This window comes from Ochotona curzoniae, unplaced genomic scaffold, assembly GCF_017591425.1.
Source record: "Ochotona curzoniae isolate NIBS_2020 unplaced genomic scaffold, NIBS_Ocur_1.0 contig_4064, whole genome shotgun sequence".
Taxonomy (NCBI): domain Eukaryota; kingdom Metazoa; phylum Chordata; class Mammalia; order Lagomorpha; family Ochotonidae; genus Ochotona; species Ochotona curzoniae.
The window spans coordinates 1,613,950-1,635,163 of record NW_024466107.1 but is presented as its reverse complement, the minus strand read 5'-3'; the positions used below and the strand labels follow the sequence as shown (position 1 = coordinate 1,635,163).

At 48.0% G+C, this 21,214-nt stretch overlaps 1 protein-coding gene across 1 annotated transcript in view; it reads right to left on the bottom strand.

The window, feature by feature from the left end:
- Positions 1–431: 431 nt before the first annotated feature.
- The window catches only part of F13A1 (coagulation factor XIII A chain), a 146,580-nt gene continuing 125,797 nt past the window's right edge, over positions 432–21,214 (bottom strand). The window contains exons 13-15 of the mRNA XM_040984026.1: positions 20,308–20,468; positions 6,851–6,987; positions 432–1,824 (exon numbers count right to left, since the gene is read on the bottom strand). Coding sequence (XP_040839960.1) covers positions 1,671–1,824; positions 6,851–6,987; positions 20,308–20,468 — 452 coding nt within the window. The 3' untranslated portion in view covers positions 432–1,670. The remainder of the gene's footprint in view (positions 1,825–6,850; positions 6,988–20,307; positions 20,469–21,214) is intronic.

Genomic DNA, 21,214 nt, shown 5'->3' with positions numbered 1-21,214 from the left:
TGCATCTGAGCTACAGCTGTTCATCCTATGAAGCTGATTCTATGAAGGATCTCTTGTACATGTTGGCCAAGTTTTCCCATCTCTGCTCTAAGACTATCACAGGCATTCCTTATGAGTGGTTGCCATCTCAACTATCAACTGAATCCCCATAATGGTCAATAAGATTATCAATGAGAAAATCACTACTTTTTTTTTTTCAATTTTGGATGAAATGCGTTAAATTCCTGTTTCAGAGAACATGGTTAATAAAACGTGGAGAACAGGTAAGGAAAGCTATGGCCTTGATGCCTGAAAGAGTGATTTTCTTCCATGCAAGATGCTTGTCTTCCTATCCAGGCAGGGGCTAACTGACAAAGAGAGGCGGGCTTCCTTAAACAGACATGATCCCCCTTGAGTTGTGTGGAAAATTAAAGCCATTCACTCTGTGTAGATGCAAGTAATCAGAATAATTTTATTTCAAGCATCTATTACATCCTTGTTAATAATAGTGTGCTATGTTAAGCCAGTGTAGTAAAATGCTTTTGATTTTAAGTGTGGGCATTTGAAGGCTTGGCAAGTGCTAGGAGATGACTTAATGACCCAAAACATGATATAACCACAGAGGGGGACCCTCATGGGCAAATCCCATTACCATTGTGTATTTTTTTATGGAGGATTGCCATCTACTGACCTAAGTCATACCCCAGGCATATCAATGGCAATTTGTGACCATAATCAGCCTTGTAAATAAACACCGGGAGCCTTATCCAGTGGCTGCCCTCCTGTTACACATCTGGGTACTTTCTATTATAAAGTGGGACCTGGGCCAGGATGATGGGGTGAAGGGCCTTCCAGAGACACAGGTGAAGCCATTCGCTCCTGAAGGAATGTGATTCCTCCCTTGTCCAGTGCCGCGGAAGCCTCTTCACTTTCTGTACCCCAGAAACAGTTAAAATTAGGGATATTGGTTCCTGCTGATCAGGTTACAGTGTGACACCTCTTATAAAATGCATCGTAAAACTACATTATTTAATAGATCTGAGGGTTGCACCTGCTTTCTGATCTCCTCTTAGGTGATCAAGTTTTCCACAAATGCAATTTGTGAACGTGGGGCCCCATCTTCTCCCAAGGTAAAGCTGTGGCATTTGGCAGGCAGTCACTCGGGTGCAGGTGTAAGATGAAAGACCTTCCTGCAGCTTTGCCAAGAAGAAAAATGACATTCTGTTCAATTCCTGGGAAAAATATCCTGACATAGAGGGTAGCATCTCAGTCCAAGAAAGTGGAACAGAATCCTCAGCCCAGGTCCCTTGCTTCTCTCCCGTTCTGGGGACTATGTCACTCCCCAAAGACTGATGGGGAAATCAGATGTCTTGTTTGAGACAAGGTGAGGGGAGCACTCTGACACTTGCAGCCACAGCCATTTGTGATGATAAATGATGACTGCTATGAGCTTTGGGAGCTTAACTAGAGCTTAATTAAAGACAACGCTCAGTCTGCTTTGGAGAGGGACTGGTTATAAACCATCATCCACCTCAGTAGCTGGGTATTTGAAATCATTGTCATTGCCACTCTGGGGCCCTCTTCAGTCCCAAATGGGTCTACACATAACCTAAGTTAAAGCATGGATTGACTATTGTTGCATTAGAATTTTCTTAGCCAAGCGCCAGTGTCCAACTCAGCCTCTAGTGCCTTTACATAGAAGATTGGCGTCGAATCTGCAAGTCCAGCTCGCCGTACACATGTCTCAGGGAGTCGCTGGTCATGCTGGCTATCAGCTTTCGAGGGCCAGAGACCCAAGGCCGAAACACTTCTTCCCACTGCACGGTGGCGTTGGGCCGGACTTCACTGAAAGGATGGAAAAGAGAGAAGTTGGTAGACCCAGATTCCCAAACCCACCAGCAAGCCTGGGCTACTTGTCCTTTGTGCCTCAGTTGATGGTGGTTGCAGACTGGAATGGCCTCACTGGCTGATGCAGCACAGCATTGCTCCTGTGTGAGGCTCTGCAGAAACTGACAGTGCCCTTGGGCCATCAGTCCTGCTGCATGCCTGGGTCTACTGGCCCCCTGACAGCAGTAGCTGGGCTGAGTCCCACTCAGCCAAATCCTAGTCAGCTCTCAAGCTTCCCACCGTATTCTTTGGAATAGACCACGTTCCCATGTCTGACTGCTGCCATCTGTCTTCACGCTCTGTGACTCACCATCTGACGGCAACCACCAAATTGGGACCCTCCACCCAGGCAGCTTTTGGTGATGGGTAGCTTTTCATGTTTCTGGTGCTTTTTCTCCCCTGCCTCAGTCCTTCTCTGAGGTCTTCCTGAACTTCCAGGGCAAGCATGCCATATCGCACATGATTAGATCAATCTCAGCTTCTTGAGGTTGAGGGTATCTGTGCTGCTTTGGAGAGCTCCCCATAGAGACTCATACAGGTTTGATATTTGTGACAGCTCTTTGCTTTAGATACTGCTAGACACATTTTATGGTTGCTAAAAAGGGAAAGTTAAGCAAGGGAAGTTACTTCTCTAAGATCATCTGGTTGGTAAACGGCTTCATCGGAGTGCCCACACCATGGTGGCTCTACTTCACGCTAGCTCATGTGACAGGGTGCCTTCCTTGAACACGCTGCTTACACGTTCAACTACTTTACCCCCCAAGCAAGACAGCTGCCCTGGCTTTCAGTGTTAGGCAATGTGTGTGAGTGATGTTCTTTGACTCTGAAGGAAGGCTGTGCTGGGTGGCCTGACACAGCCCTGAAGCAGCCCTTCCCTGGGACCACTGACAGGAGCTGAATTGAAAGCAGAAAAAGGGAACTGGCTGCTTTGGTGGGGATATTGAGGTGCACGCTGTGTGACAGGGAGCAGTATCGTGGCACTGTGAGTAAAGCTGTCACCTCTGACACCAGCTTCCCAAACGGATACTGGTTCTTGTTCCGGCTGTTCACTCTCAGTCCGGTTCCCTGGCTAATGGTAGGGAAACGGCAGCACAGATGGCCCGAGTGTTTGAGCCTCTTCCACTTGATAACATACAGACGTCACTCTGTTCCCTCTCCCATAAATGGCAGACGGCAAGAAGGCTGTGCTGTTTTCAGGGCAGGCATTGTGGTCAGCGGTCACATTGATCCTTGGGGTGTATGCATCCCATACCAGGGTGCCTGGGTTTCAGTTCTGGCTCTGCTCCTCACCAGCTTTCTGCTAAGGCACTCCCCGGGAGCACACAGGAGATGGCTGCAGCACTTGGGTTCTTCCCACCCCTGTGCGGGACTCGGACCGACTTCTCAGCTCCGTTCCTACTTGGCTGTGCCCCCATGGTGGGCATCGGAGGAGTGACCCAGCAGATAAAAAGTCTCTTTCTGGCTCTGTTTCACGCTGCCTTCTCTGCTTTTCAAATAAAATGAAAACAGATAAATTTCCAGAGAAGAATGTAGCATCTGTGACTACCACAATGACCAGCTTCCTGCTTGGTAAGCCTGAACTTCTGCAATAATAATGTAAAAAGTTGCTGCTGCCTGCACACAAGGAGGCCCTACAGTGTTGTTTGTATTCAGTGGTCAATGCCATAGGAAACTAAGTCCAAGGTATTTATTTCTTAACACTTGTGCCATTTTGTTCTGCTTTGCCCAGATTCATTCATTCTCCCTCTCCTGGTTTCCCCAAGTGATCAATTAGCTGCTCTGGGTGGAACAGCTGTCCTGCTTTGAGGGGAACTGACAGCCCAGGCAGAAAACCATCTCAAACTTGGACTCAGTCTTCTCCTTTCTCATCCTTTCCTCTTACTTGCAAAATCATCTACATCATGATGTGAGCTTAGGAAAACACTCGTGCTGAAGATCCCTTGGCGTGTTCTTGCACCCACAGACAAAACGTAGCAAGGAGAGAAGCAAGGACCGTGCGCCCCTTTTGGGAGGTGGAGTAATGCTGGGATAATCCTGTTTGCTGGGCACAGATGTGGTGATAAATGACTTTCAGTAATGTGCTGAGCGGTCAGGATAGCTCAGCCATTTATCATCTGGGAGGCACTCGAGGCAAATGGGATTATTATTACAATACACAGAAGCGACTTGTGGCCCATCTTCTGCGGATCTGGCTCTCAGCATCTATCCTACTTCAGAAACTTTGAGTCCCAATCACAAAGTTAGAGAATTGTTCTTCTAGAAGCAACTCAGAGAATCTGATTCTGTTTTAGAAAAAAAAAAATGAGTCTGGAAGGAAAACGACCCAGCACTTGCTAAGTGTCAAGGGCAGAAACTTAAGAGCTGTGTCTGTGGAAACAGACCCCGTGAGCATTTGAGACTGGTGGGAGGCAAATGGGGCATAGCATGAGCTCTCCGTGGAGGGAGGAGTCACGCACAGGGCTGCCCCCTTTGGCTTCAATTCCAATTTCCTGTTCATCAGCTCTGGCCTCCCAGGGTCTCTGCTCTGGGTCAAGATACCCCCTCTGCCTTTCATTCACTCCACCTGGCAGGGTAAGAGTGGCAGGGTGGGAGTGGGTGAATCCCTGAATGCCTACCTTTGTATCCTACAAAGGAATGCAGTTGACTTTATGCAACCACACTTTCTAGGAGTCCTATTAGCTGCATGAATAGGATACTCCTGGATCAGATCTCAGTAACAGAGGTAATGGTGGGAGAATTCAGATTATCTGACAAGATGGTAGTGGTTGCTAGCTGGTTCTGCTCTTTTTGTGGTTGTTGTTGTTTAAGATTTAGTTCTTTGTGTTGGAAAGGCCGAGTTGCAAAAGGAGAAACAGAGAGAAAGCTCTTCCATCTGCTGGTTGATTCCCCAAATGACCACTACAACTGGAACTGGGCCAGGAAACTGGAGCTTCCTCCGGGCATCCCACGTGAGTACAGGGGCCCAAGGCCTTGTGCCACCCTCCACTGCTTTCCCATCAGGGAGCTACAGCAGAAGAGGAGCAGCCCAGACACAAGCTGGTACGCATATGGGATTCTGGTGCCACAGCCCAAGCAACAATCCACTACGCCCCTGCACTGGCCCCTGGTGTCGGTTGTGAAGTTGTGTCAGAGGCAGGAGGAAGCAGAGAAAGCAGAGCTTGATCAAATTTTTCCCTCTCCCCCTATCTGTTAACCTCCAATGTGATGGTGTTTGGTGGTGGGTATTTTGGGAAGTCACAAGATTTGGGTCTTTGGGATAGGATTTGTGCTGTTAGGAGAAGAAATGTGGGAGACCATTCTTCCCTTATGCCTGCTGTGAGGACACATGAAGATGACCGACTGCAAGCCAGGAAGACAGCCTTTGCCTGGAACTCAACTGGCCAACACCTTTACGTCGAATGTCCCAGGCTCCAGGAATATGAGAAATAAATGCCTGCTGTGTAAGTTGCTCTGTCTAAACATCTCTATAGCACCCCATAGCCGACTAAGACAGGGAATGTAGCTAGCTGCCCACCCATCATTCTCCCACAGACGATGCACTGTCAGTAACAGCTGGTAGTACCAGCAGAAGGGGCATCTGTCTTACGCCAGTGTAGAGACTGGCCTTGTCTACTCTTGCCCCACCTTACCGCACTTGAGCTTGACACACTGACAATGCTCAAATCATTGTTAGATTTAACCTACTTGAAGTCCTGTGCCTCTCAACTGGTGAGTCTTGCACAATGAAATGATGCATGTCCCCTCTCACGTATCTGCCTTGATCAATACAGAATTTTCCAGACAGTTGAGAGTGAAGGTAGCAGGTGGTTACAGTACCCTTGAATGAAGCTTGTGACATAACTGAGAATCCAGTGGGAAGAGGCAGCATGCTTTGCTTTGCCTTAGCAGTCTGTGCGTCAGATTCCAGAGGGAAGGTGTGAGAGCAGGTGAGTGAGACTGCTGTTTCGGACGCAGGTAAGTGCTGTCACTGCTGCCCTTTCCCCTCAGCTGGCATGGATGTCTAACTCAGTTCTTCTTGTCCTGCCGCCTCCCCTGGCTGTTATGCTTTGTACTCGCCTTTAAAAGAAAGCCTTCAGCTTATGTGTTCCATTGTTTCTTGGGTCCACATTGACATATCTCTCAAGCAGTGAGATGCTGGAAATGCGATTGCTATCGTTTTAAAGAAACCCAGAGAGCCTTCTGCAGGCAATAAAGGAACCCCAAGCGTGAGTGAAGGCTTGGCACTTGTCACAGAGCGGCTCGCTTTCTGAAGGATTCTGGGAAAATTTCTAACATCCTTGGGAATAAGGCATTCTTCCAAGTCCTCCACCTCCCTTTGAAGGCCTTGCAAGGTCACTCTACAGGAAATGTGCTAGAGTGATTGGTGCTGACAGGGTCTCATCTGTGGTGGAATTGAAAGCAATAAACCTTGAAGATTGGGATGCATTCTGGGTGTCACACTTGAAGAGGTGCACTGACAAACTACACTGGGAGGGAGGGAGAGCCAGTTGAAGCCACATTACCTATGAGCTGAAGTTGGAACGATAGGACCCAAGAAATGAGACTTTATTTTTTTTTTTTATCATAATCTGACTGACACGCAGTAGGATATTCAGGAAATATCAGTGGAAGTGCTGGAGTAGAGAATATGTTGACAAAATGTTGGAACCTTGGGTTTTCGGTTCTGGAATTACTTTGAGTCTCTGAGTCTGTACAATGACTCTACTCTTTAACCTACTTAACTTGGGGCAAACCAGTTGAGTTGTGGACACTTTGGATTCCTCAGCTGCAGGAGGATTTAAGAATTAGAGGAAGGGAGTGCTGGTGAAACAGCCCTAGGGTTTAAGTCTGTAGTCTGTGAGTGAGCAACAAACGACCAACAAGGAAGAAATTTCCTCAGAGATTTCCACTGGGGATCAAATGTGCATTTGGAAAAGACTGAAGGGCAAAGCCTTCCCACAGTCCTCTTTTATCTTCCACCAGCATCGCCGGCCCCAGCACTTACCGGAACAACTTCTTCTTCGGCCTCATCACTCCAGGACCCTCCACATAAAGCCAGACATTTTGCAGAGTTTCTTTTAAAGGATTGGTGAACTCGACTGTGAAAACCATGTCAGAACCAACTTCAGGTGTGCCACGCACCTGCCAAACAGGGCAAGAGAGACAACGACACATCAACACCAGAGCAAGCCTGTTCGGATCTGCAGGCTTCTACCCCAGATTCACGTGAGCTACAGCTTTGCACTGTGGTTATCCTTAAGCAAAGAGACCAGTATGACGACAGCCGGTCACTTAGACTGGGGGATATCTACGGAGGAAAAGGATGGAAAGTTACTAATTAGACTTACACTCTCCTCTTTATTATAAAAATCAGCCTCACTAGAGCTCAGGTTAATAGCCAGGGCCATCAGCTGCCCTGGGTCAGCAGGAGGGGAAAGCACATTTGCTGTAACAACACAGCTGCTTGGCGAGAGTGGCCGAGTGAACGCTGCTTGTGCAGAGGGCTCAGACTTCTACCAGAATGCCAGGGTTCCCGAGTTCAAGAGACACAACACTTTCTCATGGGCCTGGCATATTCTCACTTTAAGACACTTTAGAAAAGTGTCTACTGGCTAAGGAAGGAGTTCTTGAAGAATTATCTGGGTGCTAAAATAAAGGCAGGAATTTTTCACCTGTAGCCTCAACATGTGCATCTACAAGGCTGTAAGTCTAGGAGAGAAGGTGTTTTGTTGGTGAGTTTAGGCAGTAACAACTCGCAGAGTTCAATGTCAGTGTTGACATGTGCTTGCAGTGGGGTCTTGGGTGACCTACTGAAACTTCCGACAGTTTCCTTGTCTTCCAAACCGAGCTCACACTTACACGGCAAAGCAATACTGTTGATTAGTGCCAGTGTTCTTTCGAGCTCTCATGTCCTGTCTTCTCTACCCAACACCCTTGCAGCAATGGGACTTCTCGACACTGGCATAGTGTGTTGGAACGTGGCCTTGGAGCTCTAGCAGGTGTGCATTTGTTCGGAAGATATGTGGGCAAAATGGTGGATCTGTACACGACCTAAGTCACTGGGAGCTAGATTTTCTACCCTCATGGAAAAGGAGTGGGGTGACGTCAGGCACGTGACGCAGCTCACACGCTGCCAGGCACATGGCAAGGACACACCTCACATCTCCAAGTCTCTGGGTGGTTTGTTTTATTTACCTCATATTTTGCCCCAGTTTTCACTCTTCTAATTAAAATATTTACTAGTTTTACTTGAAAGCCAGAGTGACAGAAATAGAGGGAGAGATAGAGAAATGGCCACTAACTGGTTTACTACCCAAATGGCTCCAATACCCAGAGCTGGGCCAGTCTGAGGCTGGGAGTCAAACGCTTCCTCCATGTCTCCCACATGGTTGCGGGGGCCGAAGGCCTTGAACCTTCCATTGTTAGCAAGGAGCGAGAGTGGAAGTGAAGCAACTGGGACATGGATTGGCACACGTATGATATGGCATTGCCACTGGCAGAGGGTTCGCCTGCTCTATCTCCATATTGGCTCCCAGTTTTCACTCTTAATACCTATCCAATGACCAATAAACACTTGTTAAATCAGATTGACTGTTTAAGGAAAGGATTTACTGGTTGAGTTTTCCATATAATAATCCAAACATTATTGTATCATTTTCTTTCCTCTTTTTTTTCTTTTGAATTTTTATTCCATTTGAAAGAGTGACAGAGAAAGCGAGAAAGTCAGGGAGAAGCCTTACAGCTGCTAATTGATTCCCCAAATGGCTACAGTGACCAGGGCCAGGCCAGGCTGAAATCAAGAGCGTGCAACTCCACCTAAGCTTTTCATATGGGCAGCGGGACCCCAAGCATCTGGGTCGTCCTTTGGCACCTCCGTAGTTACATCATAGAGGAAGCTGGGAAAGAAGCAGAGCATCTGAGAGTGAACTGGCACTCAGAATGCGGGCACCACACCTTGCTTCATTAGTCACTGTGTGAAATGAGCTTAGCTTATGAATGGTGGAAAAGAAGAGGCACATTACCCAGAGAAGATGACCCCCGCTTATTGATTTTACAGCTGAAAATAAAATTCTATGATCTTATCTTTCAGCATGAAGTTTGTGTATGCATAAAGCCTTCGAAATTTTATGAAAAATATATCTTATGAAAGAAATGTGTGTTGACTAAGTTTTGGGCACCAAAATAAACTTGTATGCTAATTCCTTTTTCCATGAGCTTCTTCAAATACTTTCAGAGGTACTGGAAGTACATTCGAGTGCTTTAATCTGGGCCCTTGTTTAATTCTCTAGTGTATTCATCATGTTTTTCTTTCACTAAAAACCTTCCAGGCATGAGCAATGGGCGTAGCTGTTAAGATGGCACTTACGGGCCCGGCGCGGTGGCACAAGTGGTTAAAGGTCCTCGCCTTGCACGCACGCCCGGGATCCCATATGGGCGCCGGTTCTAATCCCAGCAGCCCCACTTCCCTTCCAGCTCCCTGCCTGTGGCCTGGGAAAGCAGTCCAGGACGGCCCAAAGCTTTGGGACCCTGCACCCGCGTGGGAGACCCGGAAGAGGCTCTTGGCTTCGGATCGGCATAGTATCGGCCATTGCGCTCACTTGGGGAGTGAATCATCGGATGGAAGATCTTCCTCTCTGTCTCTCCTCTCTGTATATCCGCCTTTCCAATGAAAAAATAATAAAAATAAATCTAAAAAAAAATAAACTTTAAAAAAAAAAAAAGATGTCACTTACAATGCTGCATCCCCTTGTGGAGTGTCTGGGTTTGAGGGCTCTGTTCCCAGTTCTAGCTTCCTATTAAGATACATCCTGAAATCAAGAGGCAGCAGGCGATAGGCCAAGGATTGGTGTCGCTGACGCCCGCTTGGGAGGCCTGTCCTGGATTCTGCGTCCCTGGTCTGGCTTACTCCAACCCTGGTTGTTGCAGGCATTTGGGCAATGAGCCAGGAGATGGTAGCTTCCTCTGTCTACCTGCCTCTTTCTCTCTCTTTTGCAAATTAATTAATTAAAAATATTTTAGGTATCCAAAGTAAATCTGGGTTTTTATAAACACGACATAAAGGTGTCCTTCACAAAAGCTCCTTAAGTTGGAAGAGGCGAGCCTGCTATATAGAGCCACTATGATCAGTTTAATCCATTCTGGGAAGAACATTTGGAAATAATTTATTTTCCCCATGTTATGTCATTGCAAATAAAGCCCCTTAAACAACAAATCAGAGCAGTGACTGACTCTTCCTCTGCACAGCAAAAATGCAAAATGCATGTACTGCGGGTGTGTTTTCAGGGATTTCCTACAGACCCGTACGGCCATCCATGGTCCTCCATGAACTCCCTCCGCACAGCTCAGCCAGCTCTGCAGGAATGTGACCGGGCTGTGGAAAGACAAGTATACCCCTCCAGGTCACCGATGACTGGGGAGGAGAACAGTATTGGCAAGTCTGGCGGTGGGTTTGGGGCTTTGTAGCTAGACTTTAGATCTACATAAGGCTAGCAGAGCCAAGCTGTTGGGATCATTTCATGCGTTGTGTCCCAATGAGCTTGCTCCCAGAAACGATATTGGTAACCAGCTGCTGGCTGGGGAAGATGGGGAGATCAGAGCGGGTCCTTATGCTTGTAGTTTGTTTCTTTCATGTCACAAAGATTAAGGGTCCCTTTCCTGACGCTGTCTTCCTGCACCTGGATTTTAACTCTCTAGTCTCTGGCCAGTGAGATGATAATGAGTCTTAGATGTCCAGATCCCTAGAAAAGCCTGCCTTTGTTCAACTTTATCCTTTTTCGCTTGGGAAATTGAAATGGAGGCTTTCCCTTCTTGCTTTAAGGACAGTGGAGCTTACACCTGCTTTTTTCATTTGTTGATTTTGGTGATGGCTGGTATCCACAACATGCTGAGAATAATAGAAATTTGTGGAGAAGCATGCGTGGTGGCACGGGATGCTTCTAGACAGCCTTACAGCTGCCCTTTATTGAGTGTTGCAAACACAGCTCTGAATCAGCACAGCTGTATTTCTGATTTCTGTACGCTCATGGAATCTTAAATAATGGGAGGCTGGAGGAAACCCAAAGAAGGGTAGGTCAAGTTGAATAGTTGTTGCGCATGCGCTTTAGGGAGGCACACCTGCTGCTCAGACCGCAGGAGAGTGTAAAGCAGGTATCATTTGTGGTGACGAAGAATACTTCTCCATGCTTGATGGACCTGATTGGCCTAGTTCTCAATATTTGAAAATATCCCCATTAAAAATGAGCTGTGGTATTATGTTATTCCAAGTTTGATGCTACCTAAATGTTAGTTAAATACTCGCCAAAATTGACACACTATATTCTTACCTCTTATAAGCTATTTCACGATATTAGCAGCTACTTTGATTCTTGGCTAAAGAGCGATCCTTCTCTTTCTCTCTGTCTCTCACACACACCCCACATAAAGTTTTACGGAGAAATGACTTTCTAGGGAACAAGAAAGTCTCTTTTACTGAGTTTAGGCTTAATAAAACATGTAGGTAATCAAAATTAAAACTGAAATGAAGGAGGCAGCATGAAGATAAGACAAGGAACAAATTGGCTTGGCAATTTGATGCACAAAACTCATGAGAGCCACGTAGCCGCCTTCGGCCCAGTGTTGTCAATCCCATATTCCACAACACCCTGGAAATGGAGTTTTTTCCTGCTCCACAGCCCGCGGTTGCTACCGGTGACAGGTGATGCTTGCGTGTGAGCTTTGATCTCTTCTTGAATAGCTTCTAATGGTTGCACTTTGGTCAGGCAACCCCTTAAGTCTGTGCTGTCCCACATGGCATCCACCAATCACATGAGGCTATTTTAGTTTGAATGAACAAAAATTATGTAGAATGTAAAAGATCCCATTTCCTCTGACTTTTTGGTGCGCAACAGCGACATGTGACTGAGAGACACGACATTAGAGTAGATTTAGAATGTGACAGAAGTTCCTTCCTATGGGCCAGTGAACAGATGGGAGACAGTATGAGTCTCCTTTTCCAGGTGAGAAGTTAGGTAACTTTCTCTAGTTTGTGTAGTCAGCAAGTCAAGCAGGTGAGCTCGGAGATTCGATGCTGGGTCTTTGGGCTCCCATTTATAGCAGCTGTAAGGTCCCAGCAACATAGCCCTGGGCGCCTAGAAGAGGTCCCCTGTCTGCACCTCAACACAGCAGAAACTTCCGAAGGCAGCCAGCTGCCTGTGGAAGAACCAAGCAGGAGGGGTGACCTCGTTTGATAGGAACCTGCTTTCAAGCACATCATCTTCACCCCATGAGATCAGCATCCAGTCCTTCATGAAGACAAAGGCCTCAAGACCCCATTACCCTCAACTGGGCCCCCACATCCCAGAGGTCCAACCCCATCAAGCTCGAAAGCAAGTGACTTCTACACTGGCATGCTGAGGACCAAGCTTCCCGCACACAAACCCCCAGACCCCATCCTATTCATATGAAAGTGAAACTTAGAAGATAAGCTACTTAGACAGCTAGGGAACTGGCAGAGCCAACTCAGACAGAAATCTAGGTCCTTCTGACTTGAGAACATTCATCTTTAAGCCCAACATACACTGATCTCTGAAAGAAGGGAGGCAAAAATAGTAACTTTGTAAAAGCTGGAATAGCACTTTTATTTTCTGAAGTCCACTGAAGAATCATTTGCAGAAGTTACCTTTTTATATCACCACTAAGCCATTCACTGAGGTCAACGGTTGTAAGTTGACCCTGAGCTAAATTTGAAAATACCTCTACCATGTACCTTTTGCTTTTTGCTTTTATGGGGAAAGCATTTGCTTTCCCGAGTAAGATGTGACAGTGTGACCTTGGGGCCCTGATATGTATTCCTGGGTGATAATTTCATTTTCTATTTAGAGTTAAGATAGAGATATTATTAAAAAAAAAAAGTGGTGTGATTACTTGCCAGGTCGATGAGATGTTATTCTAGATGTTTTTCTTGGTATGTGTGTCTCTTTTACAGATTAAAAAATAGCAACAGGGAATGTATAGAAGAAATTGCAGGTAAAGTACCCCAGTTAATGGTGATTTCTTGTTTTCCTTCTCAATGCTCATTGCTTCATGGCCATTGTGAGAAGGAGAGAAGAAACACACACCGTGGAGCTTGGAGCTACGCACACACACAGAGACTCAGATGAGGCCTCCTGTTGCCCCACTCTGTGGCATGACCCTCCGTGACCCCCAGCCAGTGAGGGGTGGAGAGCCCGCCACCAGAGCAGGTGATGCTCCCTCTGGGTTCACCTGCTCAGAGGCCCACCCAACGGGGTCCCACAGAGTCTTGGATTTTCCCTGCAGGTATTCTGGGACACTGTGAGACACAGCTGGGTTGCCTGCGGTCCGGGCAGTGATTTTCCTCTGGGTGAAGCTATAGAGGACATGAGCTGGACTCAGAGGCTGCCAGCTGCGTGTCCTTGAGTAAGCCGCTTGAGCTCTCTGGGACTTGGTTTCTTAGGTGAGTCTTGGGATGAGTCAATGCATTTGGGGAAACACAGTGACATTTGTGCTTTCTGAGCTCCAAGGGAGGGAATGTTGCCAGGGTGACCTAAAATCCTCCTCAGTAAATGCCCCCATGGGAGTGATGTTGATTTAGATTCCCAGGCACTGGGGAGGAGACCCCTCCTCTCTGAGCACCATGGGTCAAAACGAAGAGGTCCAGCTCCCGGGCTGTAGCTGTCATTGTGGGCTGTGTCCGGTTCACTTGGAGATCCTGAGGGCTGAGGTGGCTGGAGTGTGCTATATGAAAAGCATTAGCCATTTGGGCCCACAAGAAACGAAATGCAATTGTTCACTCAATAAGAGAGCTGTTGCTCACCACCTTGGGGCATTCATTACTTCTTAAGGGTTTTCCTTAATGCTGTTTTTAAATTTTTTGCTTTCTAATTTGAGAGGGAGGGGTCTCCTAGCTGCTAGCTCACTTCCCGAAGACCCACAGCGGTTGAGTGTTAGAAGTCCTAAGTCAGTAGCACAAAGTCCCCTTGCTGGGTAACAGGAACCCAGTTCCACCAGCCATCACTGCTGCTCCCTAGGTTCTGCCACCAGCAGACAGAGCCCAACAAGCACCCCCCTTGCTGAGCCTGACGTCACCCTCGCCCCCAGTTTTACTTTGTCCTCCAGGATAAAGGCACGTGAATTGAGGAACTGGGGCTTCACACCCAGCACAGCACCTCGTCACACTCTGTTAAAAGATGGGCCTTTGGGCACTGGGAGCCACAGGGGAACGAAGAGGATCCCAAAGTCAAATCATAGGTGTGTAAGGCTCCACATAGAATGAAACACTAGGGCCACTGTCGAGGAAAGCAAGCCTTGTCTGGAATCAGAAAAGATCTGGATGTGGGGCTGAGGACATCTGCACAAGGTAGAAAAGGGGCGTTCTCCAGGGGCTGCTATGGGGCCTGCTGAGAAGTGAGGGAGTGAGGCTGGGCTTGTCACCCCGTCCTGTCTCTTCCTCCTAATGAACAGAGTCTGCATTTCTGAGTGCCAGGCTGGAGGAGTCACCCAGGGCAAGGTCCTTGCACCCTCTCCAAGCACCGACAGTGATGCGTGAGCTGCACTGTCCACTCATCTTGTACAACGGATAGACCTGCAGTGGAACTTGATGTCTATGGATGAAACTTCCTCCTGGAGCCCACGCACTGTCCCTCCAGAAGGGGCACCCCTGGTCTGTAAAAGTGGATTCAGACTCAGCTAAAGTAATGGGTTCATGGTGCTGGACATGGTTGACCAGGACTGAGAGGAGAGGCCAGCGCGTCCTGCTCGTTCCCGTGACCAAGTCAGTAAGAAGGCTCTCGAAGTGGAGTTACACTCTGATGATTTTTAAAGCTCTTGGCATTTGTTACAGCTGACTTATACAGTAGGCAACAACAAGTAGAATGAATTGAAACAAAAATGAAGTAATAAACGAGTCAGGGACTAAACAAAGAGACGAGTAAACACTGGCGGCTTCTTTTACTCAACAGTAAGGAGCAAAAGAACGCTCGCAAATCCCTGGCGATGATCAATTATTCTCACTTTAAGTGCTTCATTTTTTTTTTTTTTACTTGAGGGCATCTGTGGGTTCATGGTTGTAATTTTTAAAGTGTTGTACTACGCTTACATGAGAAAATTCGTATGTGGTGGTCATTCTGGGCAGGCTGCTGAGCTGAGCTAGACGGCAGCTACCCAACAGAGGTTATCTGAGGCACACGGCCATCTTCCCGACCAGGTTTCTTGCCTGACGGTCCTCGTGAAGTGACACAGGGACTTGATACCCTCTGACCAGATTCAGCAGGTTCATGGGATCATGTTCTCCTAAGGGCATTGGGTCTCTTGCTGCCCTAACCAGTCCTCAGGGATGTGGCTGTCGGAGGAGTCTCTGGACTGGGAGACAGAGATGGAGGAATACGTCCCAACACCTCCCAGGTGCTGCGATGGTTGTCATCACTGCAGGTGCAAACCTCACCAGTGTGTGTCTTACAGAGTGCTCACAGTTAATAGCAGGAGAAGCAGCGTCACTGTCAGTGCTATTCACTTTGCAAAAAGAGGCCTTGGATCTCAGACACAGTGGGTGTGGATGAGATGGAAGAGGGAGAGAGAAAGAGAGGGGACTTGAGGGGGGCAAGCAGGAGGCAGAGAACAGATGACTAGGCGTGAGTGGTACAAGTTAATAGCAGGGCTCATCTTCCCCAAGTACTTACTATTATTAGCACACTATACTAAGTTATTTGTAGATATTACCTCAATATCCATCCAATTATCCAATGACATCATTACGATTACTGCCCCTTTGTACATAGGCGGCGGCTAAGTTACCAAGGCACCATGGTAGGGTGCTTAGCAAGGGCGTTGGAATGCCTGATTCCCACCCAGCCTGGGTCTCCAGCTCTGGCTGTAACACTGCTTGCTGATATGAGGAGACCCCATCAGAAGGCTGTGTCCCGGCTGCGAGCCACAGAGTCCAACTCGACTCCCTCCACTGCTCCCCGCTTCTCCCCAAACCAGCTGTTCATTAAAATTTAAAATGCCAAAGAGCCTTTTGCTGACTTAAAGCATCTTATAACCATCAACACATGGGAGAGCAGAGGAAGCTTTTACGTCTGCTTTTAATAAAATATATTTTTCTCATCAAAATATTTTGATAGTGTGGGGAAAGAGTGTGCTCATTAAAGTTTAATGGATGTTTCTCTCTTCCATTTTTCCACATGAGGATCACGCCATGACTCATGCGTGGTGGGTGACAGGAATAGTCCACTGGGAGCACAGTTTTTCCTTAACCCCATCTTTACGGCTGTGAGGACAAAGGAAAGCCAAGATGGGGCCCACACGAATGCAGGAACGTGAAGTCAGTGGACTGCGTTCTGCGGTTGATGAGAATTTAGACTCAGGCCATGGGCCTGCTGCTGCTGCTCCATGTTGGCCTAGATTTGCTCCTCCAATCTGGAAACAAAGCTGGAAACCCCAGGCCCCAGGTTGAGCGTGGGATTCCCAGAGGAAGACAGTACTTTGGGTGAAAGCTTTGGGGGAGGGCAGAGTGGGTAACAATGTGGCATTCATGGTCTGCAGACTCCACTCATGCCACAAGCAAAGCAGACTGCAGTGCTCCCATCCAAGCATGTTAGGCTCTCCTCTAAATGACTCCATGCTACCCCTCTCCAGCCAGCTCCACTCATCCCCAACTTGCCTGGACCCACTCCAGCTAAGTAGGCTTCTGACTGCTCTCTACCCCTCTTCTCTCACGTTCTTCCCCCTTCTTATCTTTGTGCACCTTTGCTAGTAGAATGTTGTTCATTCATTCAGGATCACCTGTCACTGCCCAGCCCTAACTCCCCTTGCTCCACAACCCCCACTCAGGCTCCTGTGATCTCTCCTGAAGTGATCACCAGCTCTGTGCCAGTGTGAGGGTAACAAAGACTCATGTCTAGCTGCACGGACTTTCAGGTCAGAAAATTCTGGATTAAAGAAGCTTAGCTTTCATCCCTAATCAGGTGTGTGAACGTGGGAAAGTGGCACTTGGATGAAGGTGAGAGTAGCAATAGCCAATGCTTCCTGGGTGCTCTGTGACTCAGGCACTACCCATTAAATACTCAAGCACCCTAGGAACCAGTGGCACCATGATCTTACAGGGGAGGAAACCCCACGAGAGGCTCAGGGGCTTGTCCAGGGTTGCACAATCAGTACACTGAGAGAATAAGTTTTGAACTTAGATAAGTTGGTTACAGTGTTCATGTTTTAATCACTACACACTGAAGAACTGGGTCTCTCCATTTTTCCACTTGACAAATGGGATTACAGTAATACCCACCTCAGAGTGTGATAATGGGGATCAACTAAGGTAGTGTGTGAACTTCACGGTACCATGCACCACAATGAACATGTCTTCCTGCCACTTTTCCATCAATGTTTTGAAGTACCTTGGCCCAGCAGCGATGGGTGTTGTTTCTGTGCTGACCATGTCCCTTCTGTGGCCTGCTCACTGTCAGGGTCCCGTGCCCCTCATCTCTTGCCTTCTGTCTTGTTTTTCTTGTGTCTGTCAGATTCAGCCATAGTATCCTTGAGAGTTATAGTCAGCTGTGAGACCATTCCAGGATCAGAGACATGGAGGAAAGATTCCTAAGATAATCGTGGGCCTCTGAACCATCAAGGGCTTTCATTTTTAGTGCTTTTAGCTCCTTCTCCAATTTTTGCTTTATGCAAGGCATCTGACTCATGTCCCTGAGGTCTCCTGTGCAACATTTCAACTGGAAATTATCTTACTCCGCACACTTCTCTCTGCTCACTTCCTCCTCCTTTCTGACTTCTTCCCCTGTAGCCTCCTTCCTCTCCCTGCATTATTTTCAGATTGCATCTGGACAGCTGTGCACATTCCAGGACACCAGGCCACTGGTCAGAGTTTCCTGGAGGATCCTTTCCCAACTCAGTGACACCTGCTGGTCTGAGGGGTGGAGGGTGTTTTCCACAGAAACTCCTCCCTGGTTTGGATCTGGTTTATCCTTAGAGCTAACAGTTCAGGGACAGTTTCTGCGAAGGTGCTGCAGACCTCTTGCCTTTCAAAAACAAGCTCGGTACTGGACAGAGCCCAAATTTCCATTCACCGTCATGTTCAATCCCAGGCAAATGGCCCGGGATCTCTTTGTGGAAATCCAAATACAATGAAACAGCTCTGCAAAGCTCATCCTTCCCTGCCCACTTCCACTCACCCGCAGGAGAAGGTGGCTCTGATTCCACACCTAGGCAATTGAAGTAAACGCAGAAGACAGTCCTTCGAATGAATAAAGCCCCAAAGTTCAAAGCTAGCAATTTCCTCCGCACACGCCACACTTCTTATCAGTGGTGCGATTTAAGGCTGATTTTTTTGCTGTGGTTTGAGCACATCACAGCTTGGAGAGGCTCTCTGGAGACCTGGGCAGGGACAAGTCTTAGCTTCGTAATGAGGTGTGCACTGAGGTTGAGCTTCTGCTGGGAAGGGCTCAGGACTGAGTGGTACATGGATCCTGCTCCATGTCTCCACAAGCAGCTGCAAGAGGGGCTGTGTCTAGGGAGAGTCAGCAGGGACAGCGGCATTTACATGCAAGGCGTGGAGGGCAGGCACATCCAGGCCTTGGTGCCCTGTACCCCACGTGGCTGAATTCACGCTCTCATGCCCAAGGGAGTACCTAACGAGAAACCTTCATGCCTCCGTATCTGCATTTTCATGTTTCTGATTTAGCCTGCAAATTCTGTGCCTTTGCATTTTTATTCCAGCTCCTAACACCTCTTTGTGGACAGTGCTGTACTGAGCGATGACTGGGGTGGGATGGAAACAATGCTTTGGCCTGTCTAGGGAAGAAGGCCTGGTGTTCTCTGCCTCTGAGGGGCACTAAGTCTTGAAGGGTGGATGGAGGCCTTGTGGGGAGATCCTTGTGTCTTCTGTAGGACCAGATTCCATACTGGATTGCCCTGGTTAGAGGCCTCATTTGCTGGTTGTGTCATGTTGGGCCTCTTCATTCTCCAGTTTCCTCACATGGCAAAAAGAAGAGGCGAAAGGTTCTTGAGTGCTGGGATGGCAGCCATGCATGCCTCGTGTTTTGATAGCTGTCTGCAACCCAGTCAGGATCCGGGAAGGCTGTACTGTAGATGCCACACACCAGTTATTCATGCTGTAGATGATTCACAGTCGATGATTCACAAGAACCAAGGCCCCTGCCTCCCCCACTGCTTCTGGGGTGGGATGAAGCATGACTGACTTTAGAAAAACTTGGATGTGTCTAACTTTAGAGGAGTACAGCTTTGCAGGCTCTGTGCCCATCGCTTAGTCACTTCAAGAACATTCTGTGTAGGCTGGGGAGGGTCTCTGAGCACTGGGTAAGGTCTGCGGTGCGATGTCACTCTCCTGCCAGAGCTGTAAGGTTCCTGCGTCAAGGGTCAAGAAGGATCCCAGGGACGTGGCCAATGAGGCCAGCAGAAACCACAGCTCTGGCTCCAGTGCTCATTTTTCATTTGCATCTGCACTAGACTCTTCCTTGCCAAGTGGCCAGAGCCATCTGAGCAGAGGTTTGTGGTGGTAAATGGAGGGGTCCCATTGCAAGTACGGACTTAAAGCAAAGGCAAACCTGTGGTGATGGAAAACTTTTTCATGGCAGATGGGGAGATCAATTGGAAAAGGTTTGGGGAATCTTCCTTGGGTGTTAGGAGTTGTCTCTTTCTCAGGATAGATGTTCAATCTGTGGCTAAGGCACTGGCTAACATGTATCTTATATCAGATTCCTGCACTTAAAACTCCCGCTTTGCACTAATACAGACCCCGAGAAGCATGGTGATGGGCGAGTGATTGGTTTCCTATCACTGATTTGGGAAACTTGGATGTATCTGCTTATTCACAGCTTCACCCTGGGGCAGACATTTGGAAAATAAACCAGTAGGTGGGACCTCTTTTTTTTCCCTTTGTCTTTGTATCTCTTGGGATGTCTCCTTCTCAAATTAAAAAAAGCAAAGCAATCCTTGACTTCTTCATCTGGCTGGTGGTTGCAAGGAGCATACCTATACGAAAAGTCATCATCATTAAGCTATCCCTTGTGCATTCCAGTGTACACGACTGTGCCCTAGGAACAGATTCCTGCCTAAGATGCAGGCGAGAGGCAGCCACTGCTGGCACACCACGTATCTTGTGGCACGCCTGACCTACTTTATTCTGGAGACACTCAAAGTTCTAAGTCTGGATGCATTACACATCTTTATCTTCCTCCACAAGTGTGTTTATACCCACAGGTTATATTTGTATCTGCAGCCACATCTATATATTTAAATCTGGGAGAGAAGAGGAAAGTGTTATCTGTGCATGTCTATAAATAGGGCAGTTTGCTTCTTTCAAAGAACAAGAGGATCCTGACTGCGTTATTTTAGTTGTTTTTGGAGGAGGGTGAGGGGTGCAGCACATACTCTCCCCTCACACATCAAGCCCAGGTGCCTCATCAAGACCCTGTCCTTTCCCTCGTTGCAGATGAGACTGACCTTGATGACGACCTTGGGGATCGTGAGCATAACGGATCTCTGGTCGGCCAGCACATCCTTGGTCTCATTGACACGAGCTGTGACGAAGAAGTGCAGGGACGCCTGCTCCAGCAGCTGGCCCATGTATTCGCCGGCTCTGACCAACACTTCCTCGGTTTTGACTGGCCGGAAGAACAGCAAACAGACCAGGCATCAAGACCTGAGATGAAGTCGGCTTCCCCTCTCCCCATTTCCCCTCTCTCTCTGACCTCCCCCAGCACTCTTGCTGTATTGGCACAGCGACCACCAGGAGGCAAAGGTGAGGAGTCAACTGGGGATGGATGCTGCTATTTCTCAGGTAGAGGAAGAACGTGGTGGACATTTCCTGGTCGCTGAAAGCTTGCCAGAGACACAGTGCGTTTGCTGCAGTGAACTAGAACATCACAGCAAAGATGTGCAAAGTGGAGCCTTGGCAGAGATACACCAAGGAAGGCCGACGGGGAGCAGTGACGTCCAAGGCCACCCTTTCATACGCTGGCCCCTGGGGGAGTAAGAACTCTCTCTCCCAGGTCACAGGCCATGATGGGCAAGCCTGTTCCCCCCAACACCTGGTCCTTGGGGTGCCCCATATTCCCTCCCCAGCTCCTTGTGAGCCTATCTGACATCATGCTTTCTCTGAGAGAGAAAGAAGCCATGGAAACTCCTTTCCATCCAAGGCCCAATCCCTGCTCCTACTCGCAGTTTACAGAAGAACTCGGAGTCAGTCACAGACTCTGTCAAGTCCCTGACGTCAGACCTGAGAGTGGGTCTGGGTCTCCTCCAGCTACCATCTCGGGTGAGGATGGGGTGTTCTGGCTTGTAGCTCAGGCACACTTTCTCTCTTCTTTCCATCTCCAGAGAGCAAAGGGTAGTTCTGCAGGTTGAGCAG